Below are 19,581 nucleotides of genomic sequence, written 5' to 3'. Positions count from 1 at the left end.
CAAGTGGGGTGTTCTCCAACTGGACCTGTTCGCGTCGTCCTGGAACAAGAAGTGCCCGAGGTTCTGCTCGCTCCAGGGTTGCGAGCCAGTCTCCATCTCCGACGTGTTCCTCATCGACTGGACGGGGACCCTGATGTATGCATTTCCCCCCATTCCGCTGATGCCCAAAGTCCTCTTGAAGATAAAGAAGGACAAGGCGGACGTCCCTCTGATTGCGCCCGCCTGGCCAAGAAAGCATTGGTTCAGCATGTTGCTGGACCTGTCCATCGCCATGCTGATACTGCTCCCGAGGCGTTACAACCTGCTCTCCCAGAACCGGGGGCGCCTGCTGCACCCAGACCTGGGCTCCCTCCACCTGACAGCATGGAGACTCCGTGGCTGACGGAGGGAGAGAGAGCCTGCTTAATGCAGGTCCATCAGGTTCTGCTGGGTAGCAGGAAACCTTCCACTCAGGTGGTGTACAGGGCCAAGTAGAAGTGCTTTACCTGTTCGGTGGAGTCCCGGGGTATCCCACCGAGCTGCTCGCCCATACCGGCGATCTTGGAGTACCTACTCCACCTGAAGCTGCAGGGCCTGGCCCTGGCCTCCCTGAGGGTACACCTGGCGGCCATCTTGGCCTTCCACCAGCTGTTGGAGGGGAGGTCGCTGTTCTTGCACCCTATGTCTCTCAGGTTCCTCAAGAGGGTGGAGAGGCAGGTCTGGGACCTGGTGTCTCCATGGGATTTGAACCTGGTCCTCGCTACTCTGACAGGACCCCCCTTCGAGCCTATGGCTACATGCCCACTGCTCGTCTTCTGCTGGAAGGTAGCCTTCCTGGTGGCCATTACATCAGCCAGGAGGGTCTCTGAGATTAGAGCCTTGACTTCGGAGCCCCCCCTATACTGTCTTCTATAAAGACAAGGTGCGGCTTAGACCCCATCCAGCCTTCCTACCTAAAGTGGTGTCTCAGTTTTACTATAACCAGGATATCTTCCTCCCCGTGTTCTTTCCTAAACCGCATGGTTCGGAGGAGGAGCGGAGATGGCACTCGCTGGACATCAGATGAGCCCTGGCCTACTACATCGAGCGGACCAGGCCATTCTGGAAGTCAACACAGCTGTTCGTAGCAGTTGCAGACCGGATGAAGGGCTCACATGTCTCCACCCAGTGCATCTCCACCTGGATCACTGCCTGCATCAGGATCTGCTTTGAGCAGGCGAAGGTGCCGCTTCCAGGAGCTGTAACAACACACTCAACTAGAGCCCAGGCCTCATCTGCTGCCTTCCTGGAGCGTGTGCCCCTGCAGGACATCTGCAGAGCAGTGACCTGGTCGTCGGTCCACATCTTCACATCTCACTACGCCATCGTGCAGCAGGCGAGAGAGGACGTGGGCTTTGGCAGGGCCATGCTGATGAGAGCAGCTCACCGCTGACTCTTACCCACCTCCAAGGTATGGCTATTTAATCACCTATATTGGAATGGATATGAGCAATCACTCGAAGAGAGAAAACGGTTACTTACCAGTAACTGTTGTTCTTCAAGATGTGTTGCTCATATCCATTCCATACCCACCATCCATCCCCGCTGTTGGAGTCGGCAAAAAGAAGGGACTGAGGGTCCTCATGGCTGGTGGCGCCTGATATACTGCAGCATGAGCGCGGCACTCCAGGGGGCGCCAGAGCCAGCCCTACGGGGCTTGCTAGGGGCAAAAAAGTTCCGGGAACCAGTGCGCGGGGTGCGCACTCACCTATATTGGAATGGATATGGGCAACACATCTCGAAGAACAACAGTTACTGGTAAGTAACCCTGTTTTTTGACTAACATTCTTTTAAAAAGTTTCTGAAAATAGTAAACTTCTTTCCATCGGTCCACATTACATATTAAAATAACACAATTGTTTGGGTTTTGCAGATTGCCTTCATGACTTTGACTTTATTCCCCATCCGACTCTTTTTTGCTGCTTTTATGATGTTACTGGCCTGGCCTTTTGCATTCATTGCTTCAATGGGATCTGCTGAGAGAGAACTTGAAAAACCCCTCTCCTGGTGGCGAAAGTGAGTCACTGTATTCACTTATTTGGTAAAGCATACATTGAGGTACAATAGGTAAACATATAATTTAGCAACTTCAAGGAGAGTATTAGATAATCTGGGGCAAATTGGAAAATTTATCACGTAAACGTTTTTCCCTAATGAGAAGTTAAAAATATGTGCACTGACTGAATGCATATGTGCATTATCAGTTGGCCCCTTGATTACAGAAAAAGAGAGAGATTTAACTTGGTTTTTGAAGCCCAGCCTATGCAGTTTCATTTTAATATTCTTTAACATGAATTATTTACATAAATATCTATTTGTCCTTGCAGATACACTTTGTAACATAAAGTACTGATTTCTTATTCTGTTATGCTGTTTTATAAATTGTTATACCCTACTGTTTGCTACCTAAGGATGGGCCATCAGCACCTTTTATAAGATTCTGAGGATGTGCCCTATTCTATTAATTTCCAATTATTAGTTTATGCTTGCTGTGCTGTAGGTTGCTAATCCCAGGATTAAAGCAGGATAGCAGTATAGTCTCATCCCAAACATAAGTAACTATTTGACATGTAAGGAGAGACTAGAGCCACATCCCTTATTGAGAATCCTTTCAAACTGTGGGGGAGGTAGCACTAAAAGAAAGAAAACTGTTTGAATGTTGGGTCTTGGGGGGAGGAGGGTAGGCTGAGAACAACTGATGTATGCTGTTATACTAAATTTACTTTGGAATAACATTGAGCATCAAAAAACAAACAAAAACAAACTATTATGATGATGATCTCCTGTGCCAGTCCAGATGCTTGGCTGGGTAAACCTTAACCCAAGAGTCTGGACTGTTATAAAAGATCTCAAAGAAATAAAATTAAAAAGTAAGGAAAACTTCCTGTTTTTAGGAATAATTGTATCATAAGTAAACTCATTCCATATGAAATGCTTACTTCAAAGGTGGCTTTCTGGAAAAATTAGGAAATTACCAAGAATTATGTAATTTTTAAATTAAGGACTCTGCTAAAGTCAAGATGATAGTTTCTATAAAGCATTCTTAATATTCTTAAGATTTGTACCTAGTGATGGTTTTCTTAGTGGTCAAAACCAAAATCAGTTAGTGTTAATTGCTTAAAAAATGGGGAGTTCTGTGTAAGAAAGATGTCTATAATACTCAGGAATCAAACAAAATATAACTGAACTAGATGCAGTCGGCTTGAAAATGGCTTACACACGTTCAGAAAATCAGAACAAGATAACTATGAAAAGTTTCTGATTCAATAAAACAGAATACTTAGGCTTGGAAAGATTAGATTTTTATTGGTAAATGTCAGCAAACCTCAATTCCACCATATACATACAAACCAATGAAAAAATATTTCCATTAATGATGATCAAAATTTACATATAGGCAAATTAAGAAAAATGCTGCTTGAGAACTTATTAGAGTCAAAATCCAGTGATTTAGACTTCTGAATTAGGCTTGATACAAATGGAGTAGTAAATTAATAGTAAAAACAGATATCATTTATTGATTTAAGTATATTTACTTTGTATATCTTGATTTGATATTGACAGTTTGTGTTTTAACTGTTTATAAAGCTTAAACTTCTTGAATATTCGTAACATTTTTATTTAAAAATAATATTGTAACACTTTTACCACTTTTACATTACTGAAGTTGTGTAACCATTATCTAAATTATTTACAGAGTAGTGGACTTCTTGCTGAAAGCAATCATGAGAACAATGTGGCTTGCTGGTGGATTCCATTGGATAAATGTGAAAGGCAGACAGGCTTTACCAGCAGAAGCAGCAATATTAACTCTGGCTCCACATTCCTCATACTTCGATGCCATTCCTGTGACCATGACTATGGCCTCCATTGTGATGAAGGCAGAAAGCAAAGATATTCCTGTATGGGGAAGTAAGTTCACTTAATCAAAATTTTCTTTTCCAAATACGATTAAAAATAAAGTCCTAGAAATATCATGACTGCATGTTAAATTTGGCAAATCGGGATGGACCCTATGCAGAGCAACAAAGTTAAGCTCAAATAAGTGAGGAAGTGAGATTTCACAAGGCTGTTTTGATTACTAAATGAGTTTGACATGGTTATTCCAAAAAGTAAAATGACTGTGGGAAGCAAAACCAGATAATTCCACAGAATCCAGAGGTAAGTCATGAATTGGAGTTCCTCAGAACACAATATCCTGAGGGCAGTGTATGTACTGGCAGAGCAGAGGGAGACAGAGCTATTTAAAGTTTTGGTATGTAGTTTTGCACTTGAGGAAACCAGTCTCCTGAGAGGAAGAGACCTCGGTGGAATGAAGAGACACATTTCTTCTGAATGAGCTAGATGAGGCTGATCATCCCTCCTGCACTGAAGAGGTGGCTGAAGGCAAGGGAGTTACAGATTTGAGACCGAGGCAAACCGGGGTGGTATGGGGTTTGATTAATTAGAAACATAGATGGTTCTGAGATAACACTCAGCTATCTTGCAAAACTTCTAGACAAACTTCTAGTAAGTATGGGGAGAAGCCTGTGATTGTGTTATATGTTGATGACATAAGGAAGCCTGGGAGAGAGGTTGTGGAAGCTGAATTCAGATTGTTAGGAAGATTTAGGATCAGATGTCATTAGTTGGAAACACTTCAGAAAGTTACTAATTCAGTACAAAGTGAGAGCTCAGCATTTCAGTGTATGGATATAAAGACCTATAAAAAGAGAATGAGTTGATATTAGTCTCTGGGTAGGGAACATTTTAGAGTAGAAAGAGACTGTACAGAAAGAATGATAAATTCCACCTTTATCAATAGGAAGCAGACTGTTGGCACATATGATTAATAAAGTTTTGGGTACTTGGTTAAACTAGAAGTTAGAGAAGAACTGACAAGAGTTCAGCAATCAAATCTGATGAAGACGTCTGATAGAGAAGTCAGTGATATAGATGTATCTCTGTATCAAGTAAAGGATAGGCCAGAACTACAACTCCATGGGAAATGTCAAGGTCAGACAGCAAAATTCTGTCAAATCAAGTCAGACTACTAAAGAGTTTTGTAGAAGTAGGCTCATGGTTAAAAGTAAAAACTACAGATTTCTTAATACAAGCGAATGAAGCCTAAAAGCAAAAATAGTTTGTATGACAGTGGAAGAAGACCTTGCTATAGTAGTGATTACTGAAATGTGTTGGAATGACAAAAGTCAGTGGAATATAACATCTACCTAAATACCAAACGGGAAGGCTAGATCATGACAAAGGTGAGAGAGTAACTCTGTCTAAAAGATTACCTAAGATATAGTGAGAGAAATTCCAAGGAGAGGTGATCATGAAGTTGAATCTCTAGGGATACAGCAATTGAAAATAAAATTCAAATTTGACAGATACAAAGTAATGAACAGATACAAAGTAATGCAAATTATTTCCTCTATACACCTCACTGGGTTCTAAATTAACTGTATTAACTTAAGAAAAAGACTTGGAGTGATATTGAAGTAAAAGGCAAAATTCCCATTTAGTGGGAATTTAGTGGGGCCAGGATTTAACACCTGAGAATTATTATAGACAGGTTCACAAAGACCTCTGCTCAATTTGCAGCCGCAGTCAAAAATAAATGATGCTAGGATGTAAGAAATTGGATGGAAAAATATGGAAAGCATTATACAATCATATAAATCAATGATACATTCTTATTTGGAATACTGCATTCAGTTCTTCTCACTCCCATCTTCACAATAATAGAATTGGAAGATGTTCAGACATGGGCAATAAGACTGATTAGAAATATGGAAAAGAGAGAGTTGAATGGAACTGTTCACTTTAGAGAGGAATGTTTGGTAGCCATGCCTGACAATGCCAGTAACTGAAACACTGGCTTAGAAGTCAATGCCACTATCGTTAACTTTGGTACTTGTTCTGACATTGGTACCCAGTGGAATCCCATGTGGGTACCTACTGCATGTTGCAGGCGGTGACTGGGTCCTTGGCACCAGTGTCTTTACCGGTGCATGTTTCTTACCTCTCAATACAGAGGTCACCTCAAAGGTCTTCAATAGTCATCTTTCTCCTGTCAGACCACACACGTCTCTGTACAGACCAGAGACTTACAATTTAGAACTCCAGCTCATCCATTTGGTCATGGCCTCACAAATATAATGCACTACTTTGGCCCTATCAGACCTACTGGAAACTTCCTTCCAGGGCATCTGGGAGCCAGTCTCCTATCTATTATTCAGTGAAGGATAGAAGTTCTCAGTCCCCCTCAGTATCTACTACTAGCCCCTCATCTGCAGACAGGGAAGAACAGAAATAGCTGGCAAACAGGAGAATTTTGGAGGGATAATTAAGGATCCTGTGCTTAGAGGTAAAGGGACATAATGAGTTGTGTGTTTGGTCTATTTGTATGCCTCTTAGAACTGTGTCTGTAGTTTTGGACCCTTCAGCAGGCCAAGTGAGAGAAGTTTGCTTGTTTGTGTCTCTGGGAGGGCTGGGTCCCTTGGGTCTTTAATCAGCCCCAGTGGTGGAAAGTCTCTATTTAATCCATACAGTGAGAGGGTGGAGGTAAGCACTGAGGCTGAGTATAAGTAAATTGCCAAGGGAATCCTTGAGTAGGCAAACAGGAATTTCAGAGGGAGTGTGGTTCCTTCTGTTCATTTCTACTTGGTAGCCAACCCTCTCAAAATACAAAAATTGACAGTGAGATCCAGCACAGGTTCCAATGTTCCTTTGGGAAATTGCTCCGATGCATTTTCACGGATCGTGACCAATGGAAGGACATCAGGATACAATCCATAAGACTGTTGTCACCCCTACACTCCTTTATGAATGCAAAACATGGATGATCTACCGACAACACCTTAAGAGTTTGGAGAGGTATCACCAGCGGTGCTCCGGAAGATCTTTCACATCAAATGGGAAGATCGCCGCATTAATAACTCTGAAGCCAGTTTCACCAGCATTGAAGCAATGATCCATATGCACCAACTACACTGGATTGGACACTGTGTGGATGTCAGATTTTCATCTCCCAAAACAAGCTCTCTACTCTCAGCTCACCTATGGTCAGAGATCTTGTGGTGATCAGCGGAAACGCTGCAAAGATACACTAAAAGCGTATCTTAACAAAACTGATGTGGGCATCATAAGTTGGGAGGAGTATGCCACCAACTGACTTCAGTGGTGCCATATCCTCCATCAGACCTTGGGCTGCTTCAAGGAGAAGTGTCTTGTCCTCAAAGATGAAAAGAGAGAAGGAAGGAAGGAAAAAGAAAACTTTCTACCAGTAGGCAGCTGACCCGCTAGGAAATGTCTGTACCTATTGTGGAGGGATCTGTGGTTCCAGAATTGTACTACTGAGTCATTTCAGGACCCATATGTAAATCCGTGGTAGAGATCATCTTCCAATTTAGGGATTGCTGATGATGGTTTCTTCTGTGAACATCTGTCTTGGATGTGTTGTGTTTTTCCTTTCTGCAAAAAGACATAAGATTTGATGCATGAACCTGGTGGCTATATTCAAGGAAAAGATATGTCACCTGTAAGTGCGAGTTTCAACACTTATAACCTCTGAGAACTGTACAATCAGTTTTAGAAATGGTTGCCACAGACTAACAATGGGAAGTCATAGACAGTCATAAGGGACCATCAGATCATCAGGTGTGACTTCCTGTATATCACAAGGCCACCACCAGCACAGTAAACCCAACAACTGAAATTAGACCAAATTATTTCAGCCCACAAGAGACTAGACTGATATGTAGCACAAGCAAAAAATAAGAGGGACCAAAGTGCACTTGTGTCGAAGGCCCCCACAATGGCAGGGAAATGAGTAAGTAAGATATATCCAGATAATCTTGACCAAGTGATCCACCCCCACATGCTGCAGAGGAAGGTGAAAAAACCCCAAGGTCACCGCCAGTCTGACCTGGGAGAAGAATCCATAGAAAGGCAACTGACAAAAGTATAAACTGAGAAAGTGGACTGATATGTAACCAAGAGGGGAAAGAGACAGTAGTCATTTGACCTGGCTAGAAATATGAATTGTTACCAAGTACTCAGCAACTACTGGAGAATGTATATATGGAAGAATAGAACACAAAAGCTACAGTGACACATCTGATGGGAGTCCTTATGAAGCAAGCAGCTACCAAGAGAGGTACTTCAGCCATTCTAAGAAGGCAAGCAGTCGTCATTGGTGACTCTATTTAGCATGGAGAGAGAATTCGGAAAGGACAACAGGATGGTATGCTGACTCCTGGGAAGAAAATAAAAGCTGTAACTGCAAGATTGAATAGGATTATGAAGTCATCTGGCAAGTCTCCATTGATGTTGATACACATTGGAATCACATCATAATATGAAACTCCACACATTTTAGAAGGCTTCAGAGATCTTGGAAGAGAGTAGAAGAAGAGGAAAGATCTAGTCATCTTTTGAAGATCCTTTCAGTCTCATGAGAAAGAAGGCAGAAAATATTGAGGAGGAACCATTGGCTGCATTACTGGCGTGAAATTGAAGATTTTCGGTTTTTTAAGTATTAGGCCAAATTCCAGAGGATTGGGAGCTGTAAAAACAAGGTGGGCCTGCCTCTCACAAGTAGAGGGGCTAGTATTCTCAGTTGGTGTCTAGCTGGAACAGGAAAAGGGTGTTAAATTAACAATGTGAAGGGAGGGTGCAAAGAAGGCAGATGCTGTACAAATCAGTGTGTCATGAAATAATTGAACCAAGGTGGTAAAGAATGAGAAGAGAATAAATCTTTCACTTATTAATTCTAAGGATGTGCAAGCAAGAGGAATTAGAAATTTTCATTACCGAAATCTAGTGGGATAATTTTGTGATTGGAATATTAAAATCCCTGGTTATATTTATTTCAGAAGGGCAGCATGTGTAAAAAGGCAGAGTGTGGGGTGGGTGGCAATTTACATTAAAGATATAACTTGTTTTAGAGTTACTGATAACTCAGACCCACAGGATCTTGAAATGCATATGGATCAATGTGCAAACAAAGCCCAGCGGGAGGTATTGGTGAAGGTGTGTTACGGATCACCAAATCGGATCAGAATAGAATGAGTTACTCCTTAAGCATCTGTCTGTAATGTATGAAAAATAATTGTAGTGTTATGAGTGATTTCAGTTTGGCAGACCCATTCTGGAGGTTTCATGCAGACGGTAGTAGAACATCATTAGAATGTCTTTTTTTTAAAAAAAAAAAAAAAGGAATTTTCTGACAAAAAAGATATTGCACCCAAGACAAGGTGGTTCTGCTTTGGACCTCATCATGTTAGGTAAAGATGAATTAATCATTGCACTTAGATGCTGGTTGCCTAAGGACTAGTGATCGGTACCTGATTAAATTCAATATGGGCAATGGAGAATCATCACAATCAATAAAATATATAAAAAAATGCTTCAATGAATGTAGCAACTGGAAATAGAACAATATATAACAAAGAGCAACTAGACAGTCATCAATATAAATTAAAAGTTATGAAGTGCAGAAAATTGATAAGGGAAGCTAAGGACATCAGGAAAAAATCATGGCTGACAATGGCTAAGGACAATGAATTTTTTAAACGTATATTAAGAACAAAAGAAATCTTAGAGGTAGAGGTCCATTGCTAGATAGAGATGGTAAATTCTTATTAGTGATTCAGAAATGGCAGAGGTGTTCAATAAATACTTCTGCCCTCTACTTAAAAAGAACTAGAATGATATACTCTTTTCATGTGAGACTGAAGAAATGCTTTCCAGTCCATTAGCAGCCAAGGAGGATATTAAACAATATCTGTTAGGGAAAAATATTCTTAAATCAGCAGGCCTGAATATCTTACACCCAGCACCTCTTTTTAAAAAAAAAAAAAAAAAGGCTCACTAAGGAGATCTCTGGCCTGATGATGATTTTTAAGAAATCATGTAATACCAAGGAAATTCCGGAAGCCTGGAAAGCAGATAATGTACCGATATTCAAAAATCCTAATTAGACCAGTTAGTTTGACACCTGTCCTGGGCAAACTAATGGAAAAGCTGATGTAGAATTCAATCAACAAAGAATTAAAGTATGGGACCATAATTTATGCCGGTCATCTGGTTTTGTGGAAAATAAGGCTAGTCAAACAAACCTGATTTAATTCTTTGAGGAGATAAGTTTGGTTGATATAAGAGACTTAGACTTTTTAAAGGCATTTGACTAAATACCACATGGCGTTCTGATGAATAAATTAGCACTATATAGTAGCAATAAAGCACATGTTAAGTGGATAAAGAAATGGGTAGCTCACAGATCTCAAAAAGCAGCTGTCAATGAGGAATCGTTGACTGTTTCTAGTAATATTTCACAGGAATCAGTACTAGGCCCAATGCTAGTCAACGTTTTCATAGATGATTTGTGAATAAATTTAAAATCACTGCTGATGAAATTTGCGAATGACCAACAGATTGGCAGAGTGATAAATGAAGGGAGACCAGGGCAGTCATGCAGAGCAATCTGGATGGTTTAGTAACTTGCGCCCAACCAAAGAAAATATTTTTTATTACAGCCAAATGCAAAGTTTTATATATTTAGGAACAAGGAATTGAGGCCAGAGCTACAAAATGGGGGACTGTATGCTGGAAAGCAGCGACTATGAAAAGGATTTAGGAATCATAGTGGACAAGTAACTCAACATTTTCCCAATGATTCTGTGGCAAAAATGGCTAGAGAAATCCTTGTATGTATAAACTGGGGAACAGTGGTGTACCAAGGGAGGGGGAAGGCCCCCGGGCACCGGCCTGCATGGCAGTGCCAGGCTGGCCATTCACATGGCACAGAAGGCTCTGAGGGGTGCAGAACCTCCTGCGCCCGCTGCGTGTCATGAAGGGCTGGCCCAGAGTGCACTCACCCATTGCTCCAGCCCCGCAGCACGGCACTGGCTCAGTTGGGGTGGCCTCACCTCCTGGCCTTGGGAGGGGAGAGACGGGCTGGCCCGACCCTTCATGACACACAGGAGTGGAAGTAGGAGCAGCTGCCCCTGAGCCTCCTGTGCCGTCTGCCCTCCACCTGTCATGAAGGTCCAACCCGGTGCCTGCCCCCACAGGCTGCGGGGGAGTGAGGCTGCTCCCATCTGAGCCAGCACCAGGCTGTGCAGCTGGAGCAGTGGATAAATGCAGGACATGGCAGGTCAGCCCTTCATGATGGGCCTCCCCCTCCCATCCGTACGTCGTGAAGGCCCAGCCCACCTCCCCAGGCAGGGGTGAGGCCGCCCCATCCAAGGTGATGCCGGGCTGCAGGGCTGCAGCAGGAGAGGCAGTGGAGCCAAGCCTACATTTGCGCCACATTCGCGGCTCATGCCCCCTCCCCCCCAGGTACAGACCCCCTCCGTGGGGCAGCTCGGGGGGGTGGTGCCGGGACCCCTCCTGCACGGGGCGGAGGTGGGGCGTGAGGCTTCGGCAGGGATGCAAATGTAGGCTTAGTCCCCGAGCACCAGAGACCCACTACTGGGGAGTAGGAGTAGAGATATGACTTTTATCTCTTTATGTGGCGTGGTTAGACCAATTCTGGAATACAGCATACAGTTCTGATGTCCATGTTTTTAGAACATTGTTGAACCATTGATGCGGGTGCAGAAAAGAGCCACAAAGTGATTTGAGGGCTGCAGAAGAATGCTTTACAGCAGGGGTGCCCAACCTACGCCCCGTAGGCCATACATGGCCCACCAGAGGATTTCATAAAGCCTGCAGCCTGCTTCAGCACAATATATTAATGACTGATTCATTATCATGATGATGATTGGAAAAAGCTAAATATAGTGCCCATCGTCAAGAAAGGGAAGAAAGAGGATCCAGGGAACTACCGACCGGTCAGCCTCACCTCAATCTCTGGAAAAATCATGGAGCAGGTCCTCAAGGAATCCATTTTAAGGTACTTGGAAGAGAGGAAGGTGATCAGGAACAGTCAATATGGATTCACCAAGGGAAAGTCATGCCTGACAAACCCGATTGCTTTCTATGAAGAGGTGACGGGCTCTGTGGAGGTGGGGAAAGCGGTGGACGTGATATACCTTGACTTTAGCAAAGTGTTTGATACGGTCTCTCACAGTATTCTTATCAGCAAGTTAAAGTAGTATGGGTTAGATGAATGGACTATAAAATGGATAAGGAGCTGGCTAGATCATCGGGCTCAATGGGTAGTGATCAATGGCTCCATGTCTAGCTGGCAGCCGGTCTAGAGTGATCTAGACAAACTGGAGGATTGGGCCAAAAGAAATCTGATGAGGTTCAACAAGGACAATACAGAGTCCTGCACTTGGGATGGAAGAATCCCATGCACAGCTACAGATTGGGGACCGATGAGGTAGGCATCAGTTCTGCAGAAAAGGACCTGGGGGTTACAGTGGATAAGAAGCTGGATATGAGTCAGCAGTGTGCCCTGGTTGCCAAGAAGGCTAATAGCATATTGGGCTGCATTAGTAGGAGCATTGCCAGCAGATCATGGGAAGTAATTATTTCCCTCTATTCGCCATTGGTGAGGCCGTATTTGGAGTATTGTGTTCGGTTTTGGGCCCCCCACTATAAAAGATGTGGAGAAGTTGGAGAGAGTCCAGCAGAGGGCAACAAAAATGATTAGGGGGCAGGAGCACAAGACTTATGAGGAGAGGCTGAGGGAACTAGGCTTGTTTAGTCTGCAGAAGAGAAGAATAAGGGGGGTTTGATAGCAGCCTTTAACTACCTGAAAGGAGGTTCCAGGGAGGATGGAGGTAAGCTGTTGTTAGTGGTAGTAGGTGACAGAACAAGTCTTCAGTTGGGAGGTGGTGGAATCTCCATCCTTATTGGTTTTTATGGTGCGGCTTGACAAAGCCCTGGCTGGGATCATTTAGCTGAGGCTAGTCCTCCTTTGAGCAGGGGGTTAGATTAGATTACCTCCTGAGGTCTCTTCCAAATCTAATCTTCTATAATTTTGTCATCATTTTTGCATCATATTAGTTTACACAAGTGTGAAAATAGACAGCACATAGAAAGCACCTATCTGAATACATGCCAAACAAGCTGAACTTGAAATATAAATCAGTACAGATGACTTTAAATCTTATTCAAATATGTAGAATATGTTTGGCCCACACAAGGTTGTGCTTAAGTTTGTGGCCCTCCTGTGTAATAATGTTGGGCACCATTGTCTTAGAGGAAGACACTTGAGGCGCTTTAGTTTACCAAAAAGATTAGAAGGTGACTTAAATATGGTTTATAAATTCCTTCACAGGGAGAAAATACTGGCTTACTAAAATGGCTTTTAAATCAAGCCCAGTAAACACTAAGCCCATCAGAAAATCCAGTGGATGATCTGTTGCATTTGTGGAAGAATACGTTCAAATGCATATTTTAAAATCACAGTCCTATAAAGTCTCCTATTACAAATAAGTTCTTGGTCTATTAAAAGTGAATTTAAAAATCTAGTTTACTTTTCACTATTCTTTTTACTCTTTGCATTTCTCTCCATTTAGATAATGAAAATGGTTCAAATATTTGCTTTAATTTTACCTTGAAATAAAATAATGTTGTAAGACAATCAAAAAGAGTAGTTATTTGCTTGTAATAATAAAGATGCCTCTTCAGATTATGTCCATGATATAACATGAATCTATTTAGCTTAAAGAAAAAGGTTTGAGTGACTTGTTTAGTCTATAAGTACTTACATGGAGAACAAATATTTAATAATGGGGTCTTCAATCTAGCAGAGAAAGATATAATGTGATCCAGTGGCTAGAAATTGAAGCTACACAAATTCAGACTGGAAGAAAGGCGTACATTTTTAATGCTTAGACCAAGGGTGTCAAACTCATTTGCTGTGGCGGGCCAGATTTGAATTAAATGTACTTCAGGTGGGCCATACATACCATAAATAGAAATATTAGGCACTTTTGGAGTGCCGTGTCTCGTGCACACAGCGCTCCACGCGCTGTCGCCGGAGTACACAGATCTTGTGGCAGTGCGCGATGCCGCAACATTTCGCACCGTCATACCCTCTGGCGGCACCGCGCGACGCCGCCAGAGAGTACAACGCTGCGAGATGTTGCGGCAGTGCATGCTGCTGCCAGGGGCCGGACCAAAAAGGTTGGCGGGCCATATCTGGCCCAAGGGCCAGATGTTTGACACCCTTGGCTTAGACTAATTAACCATTGGAATAATTTACCAAGGGCCATGATGGATTCTCCATCACTGACAATTTTTAAATCCAAGATTGGATGCTTTTTAAAAAGATCTGCTCTAGGAATTTTTTGTGGGAAGTTGTATGGCCTGTTTTACAGGAGGTCAGACTAGATGATCATAACGGTCCCTTCTGTCCTTGAGTATTTCATAGATTTTTAAGACAGTTTTATGAAAAATTCTTGGTTTTTTTTTTTTTCTTTTTAGCTCTAATAAAATATATACGACCAGTATTTGTGTCTCGGTCAGACCAGGATTCTCGCAGAAAAACTGTTGAAGAGATAAAGAGACGTGCTCAATCTAATGGCAGATGGCCACAGGTATTGTATGAGCTCTTTTACATGACAGAAGGTATTTGACATTTGTTGGCTTTGAGAAGCAAATTTTAATCTTTTTCCCTGGAGAGGATACTCTAGGTTTACATACTTTTTCTCCGTGAGTGCAAGATTTAAAATGTTTACTTGAATAACACATTGCTAGCATCATCTTTAAGTTCTATTGTTACAATTTTTAGTTCTTGGAGAAAATATTCACTGAACCAAAAATGTTAGTATCTGAAGCCTTTACATTTAATCTGCATTAAATTAGGTTCTTGCACATGAATTATAATCATTACGATATGGTACACGTTTTGGGGGGAGAGAGGAAATGGAAAAGGAGGGATGGTTGTGACTACTGTACTTCAGGCCTAAACTTTCTAGAAGCATGTGCATTTTTATTTTAAATTTTGAAGTATATTAAAAACTCTCCTTGATATTGTGTATGAGACTATCATGTAATTAGAGTACTAGTCTCTTTTATGATAATGCCTCTATACATCACCACTGTGGGTGTTGTATGCCCAACTATGTGATTGTAGAACTCTTTAGAACAACTGAGCAGGTAATAACAATAATATGTAGCTATTACGTAGTGATTTTCATCAGTAGCTTTCAAAGCGATTTAGGAGGCAAAATCCCTATTTTACAGATGAGGAAACTGAAGCACAAAGAGATGACGTGAGCTCTCTAAGGTCATCCAGCAGGTCACCAGCAAAGCCAAGAATAGAATCTAGGTCCAATGCTCTGTCTGTTAGTGGTGTGTCTTTGTGTACAGCAGAACCCTGTTTATCCGATCTAAGTGGAATGAGAGCCAAGTCAGATAATCAGAAATCCAGATAAATGGGAGAATGGGAAAGCGCAAAGCTGCAGCACCATCTAGTGAAGATTACCTCCTTCTGGACCTGTGCGCTCTGGTTGTCTGCTTAACACAGAGAGCTGGATAATGGAAGGTTGGATAAACTGAGTTCTACTGTACCTTAAATCCAGTGTCCTGCATCTGAAGAAGTTAGATCTGTTAACTGCACTGGAATGTTTGTCAGAACTGGTTTCCCACTGGTCTCCAAGCTATTTTTTTTTTAAAGTGGTCCCTGCAGGACTCTTTCAGCCTGAGGAGTCCATTTGAGGACCTTTTTGCCAGGACCTATATTTTCCTCAGCTCTTGGATTCTTCTTGAGTCGTGTGTATGATGCAGTCATAGATAAAGTTCAGAAGTTGTAGGCTGTAGATTCTGACGGAGCTTTCTTTGACACCTCCACTTTTGAGGTGTCTTTCTAGACATGGTCTTATATTTTTGCCTGTTGCACATATTGGCATGATATAAGTGCTGAACAGGTAATTTATATCCACAGAGAATTGTCCATAGTGGATTTTGCTCTTTGACATCCCAGGTGTTCTTTCATTCCCCCGCCTCCCCCTCCAATCTCTCTGCCCTCACTTGCAACCAAGTGGGTCTGGCAGTGTTTTCTGAAGATAGCCAATCTCTGACTTTAGTCTTGGCACTAGATGTGCACATGTTAATATCATATTTAATAAGCACACCTGCCAACATATTGGGGGAAAATAGATTTTGAATAGCATAAATTTGTATTAGAATCATAGAAGATTAGGGTTGGAAGGGACCTCAGGAGGTCATCTAGTCCAACTGCCTGCTCAAAGCAGGACCAACCTCAACTAAATCATCCCAGCCAGGGTTTTGTCAAGCCGGGCCTTAAAAAGTTCTAAGGATGGAGATTCCACCACCTCCCTAGGTAACCCATTCCAGTGCTTCACCACCCTCCTAGTGAAAGAGTTTTTCTAATAGCCAACCTACACCTTCCCCACTGCAACTTGAGACCATTGCTCTTTGTTCTGTCATCTGCCACCACTGAGAACAGCCTAGTTCCATCCTCCCTGGAACCTCCCTTCATGTAGTTGAAGGCTGCTATCAAATCCCACCTCATTCTAATCTTCTGTAGATTAAACAAACCTAGTTCTCTCAGCCTCTCCTCATAGGTCACATGCTCCAGCCCCCTAATCATTTTTGCTGCCCTCTACTGAACTTTTTCCAATTTGTCCACATCTTTTCTATAGTGGGGGACCCAAAACTGGATACAATACTCCAAATGTGGCCTCACTAATGCCAAATAGAGGGGGATAATCACTTTCCTCCATCTGCTGGCAGTGCTCCTAGTAGTGCAGCCCCAGATGCCGTTAGCCTTCTTGGCGGTAAGGGCACACTGTTGACTCATATCCAGCTTCTTGTCCGCTGTAACCCCCAGGTCTTTTTCTGCAGACCTCCCGTCTAGCCAGTTGGTCCCCAGTCTATAGCTGTGCATGGGATTCTTCCATCCTAAGTGCAGGACTCTGTACTTGTCCTTGTTGAATCTCATCAGATTTCTTTTGGCCCAATCCTCCAATTTGTCTTGGTCACTCTGTATCCTATCTCTACCCTCCAGTGTATCTACCACTCCATCCAGCTTAGTGTCATCTGCAAACTTGCTGAGGGTGCAATTCACCCCATCCTCCAGATCATTAATGAAGATGCTGAACAAACTGGCCCCAGCACAGACCCCTGGGGCACTCTGCTTGTTACCAGCTGCCAACTAGACATCAAGCGTTGATCGCTACCCATTGAGCCTGATGATCTAGCCAACTTTCTGTCCACCTTATAGTCCATTCATCCAACCCATACTACTTTAACTTGCTGGCAAGAATACTGTGGGATACCATATCAAAAACTGAAGCCAAAACTGAAGTCAAGATATACCACATGCACCATTTTCCCCACATCCACAGAACCAGTCATCTCATCATAGAAGCCATTAGGTTGATCAGGCATGACTTGCCCTTGGTGAATCCATGCTGACTGTTCCTGATCACCTTCCTCTCTTCCAAGTGCCTCAAAATGGATTTCTTGAGGATCCGCTCCATGATTTTTCCAGGGACTGAGGTGAGACTGACAACTCTCTAGTTCCCTGGATCCTTCTGCCTCCCTTTTTTGAAAATGGGCACTATATTTGCCTTTTTCCAATTGTTCAGGACCTTCCCCAATCGCCACAAGGTCTTCAAAGATAATGGCTCTGCAATAACTTCAGCCAACTCCCTCAGAACCCTCAGATGCATTGCATCCGGCCCCATTGACTTGTGTATGTCCAGTTTTTCTAAATAGTCATGAACCTGTTCTTTCACCAGTGAGGGCTGCTCACCTTCTCCCTGTTCTCTGCAGCCAAGTGCAGTAGTCTGAGAGCTGACCTCCTCTGTGAAGACAGAGACCAAAAAAAAAGCATGGAGTACTTCAGCTTTTTCCATATCATCTGTCACTAGGTTGTCTACCTCATTCAGGAAGGAGCCTACACTTTCCCTGATCACCTTCTTGTTACTAACATACTTGTAGAAACCCATCTTGTTACTCTTCACATCCCTTGCTAGCTGCAACTCCAGTTGTGCTTTGGCCTTCCTGATTTCACTTCCTCATGCTCAAGCACTATTTTTATAGTCCTCTATAGTCATCTGTCCAAACTTCCACTTTTTTTAAGCTTCCTTTATGTGGTCTTAATTGCAAGGATCCCTCAGTGAGAGACGACTTGATATGTACTCCCTTTCCTATACCATTAGGGCCCACCTTAAGGGAGAAGAGCTTGGAGCCTTAGAAAGCATATGTGCATTTAAAAGTGCATTCCATTTTATATAAATAGGGTGGGTATTGGAGGGTGGTCCTGGCTCTGTCTTTTATGTTCAGAAAAGCTGAAACAGTTTTGCTCAAACTAAAAAAACAAAATCCAAAAAACCAAAACATTACCTTGGGGGAGACAAGGTACCGGAAAGATGAAAATTTGTAAACTATTGAAAGATCTGTAGAATAAAATATTAAGCAACCCAAATTATAGCTGATATTAAGCATACCAGGTATATTTCTATAGTCAACAGGAATAAGAAGTAAAATACCTTCATAGCATAGGGTAGTTACTCACTTCTCTACATGTATTAGGTTTGGGATGTAAATATTTTGATGCTATGCCTTTGCTCAGCAACTCAAGTCAAAATACAATCTTTTTTACTGCTGTGATTAATATATAGATAGTTTAAGCAGTGTTTCCCAATCTCTTCAGGAAAATGAAACTAATTGCACCCCTGCAATTTCACCATGCGTTTTTCACAGCCTTCATAGTTTAACTTACACATTTTCTATGCTCCTTTGTCAAGTACTTTGCGTCCGCTCCCCTTCTTTCTCCCTGACATATCCAGGGTACAATCCAGACTGAATAGCTGTGTCACCCCTGCCATCTAACCTGGGGTGCCCTTTAAACTACTTTGTTGCTGTAGCCTCCAGTCAGGTCTGCTCACAAACTGCCTCCAGCATGCAAGTCACCCCCAGCTATGTCTGTGTGTGTGCTGTAGCCAGCCAGCCGCACCTTGGTTATATTGCAGGGTGACCCTAATACACTCCCAGCCCTAGATTTTCCCCCAGAAATGTATGTCCTGTACCTCTGTCCTTTCCTGGACAACACACATTTATATAAAGTCCTACATTTTATTAATAGAAATGATATTCATGTTACCCCTAATGGAGTTTAACAGATACTTCAGTTTAAACACACCAGGTTAAATAATAAAACATATTTATTAACTACAAAGAGATTTTGTGAGTACAAGTAATGAGGCATAACAGTCAGAAATGGTTACAAGAAAAATAAAAATAAAACTTAACTGGTGCCTAATTTAACAAACCATTAAATTCAAAGCAAAGTTTTTCTTTTTCACCATATGATCTTAGCAGTCTGACTGACAAAACTTCCTAGGTCAGGACTCCTTCTCTAGATCAATGCCTGCCTTTGTTAATTTTGGTGTAGTGAATTAATGGACAGAGAAAGAGGAGGGTGCCTGGGCATATTTGTCCCTCATGTTTTTTTATTGGTTCCCTTCTTGGAAAACATTTCTAGTTGAAATTCAGGAGACAGAGTTTGTAGAAAAGGATGTTCCCTGCTGCTTTTCCTCACCTGTTGGAGCCTCTTTTTTGTTTCCCTTCCTCCTTGGTGATGCTGTTTACTGCTTAAATGCAAATTAAACAGAGCGCACATTCCTTTTTTTTTGAGACAGACCTGTT

The 19,581-nt window shown here is 42.3% G+C and overlaps 1 protein-coding gene across 3 annotated transcripts in view; it reads left to right on the top strand.

The window, feature by feature from the left end:
• The window catches only part of LPCAT1 (lysophosphatidylcholine acyltransferase 1), a 138,273-nt gene that overhangs the window by 18,765 nt on the left and 99,927 nt on the right, over nt 1-19,581 (top strand). For all 3 annotated transcript variants that reach the window (XM_067557416.1, XM_067557415.1, XM_067557417.1), the window contains exons 2-4: nt 1,892-2,034; nt 3,716-3,930; nt 14,386-14,498. In XM_067557416.1, the coding sequence (XP_067413517.1) occupies nt 1,892-2,034; nt 3,716-3,930; nt 14,386-14,498 (471 nt within the window). The remainder of the gene's footprint in view (nt 1-1,891; nt 2,035-3,715; nt 3,931-14,385; nt 14,499-19,581) is intronic.

The sequence above is a fragment of the Emydura macquarii genome, unplaced genomic scaffold, assembly GCF_026122565.2.
Source record: "Emydura macquarii macquarii isolate MOO-44397 ecotype Brisbane River unplaced genomic scaffold, CSIRO-AGI_Emac_v2 contig_1827, whole genome shotgun sequence".
Taxonomy (NCBI): domain Eukaryota; kingdom Metazoa; phylum Chordata; order Testudines; family Chelidae; genus Emydura; species Emydura macquarii.
This window is presented reverse-complemented; position numbering and strand designations above follow the sequence as displayed.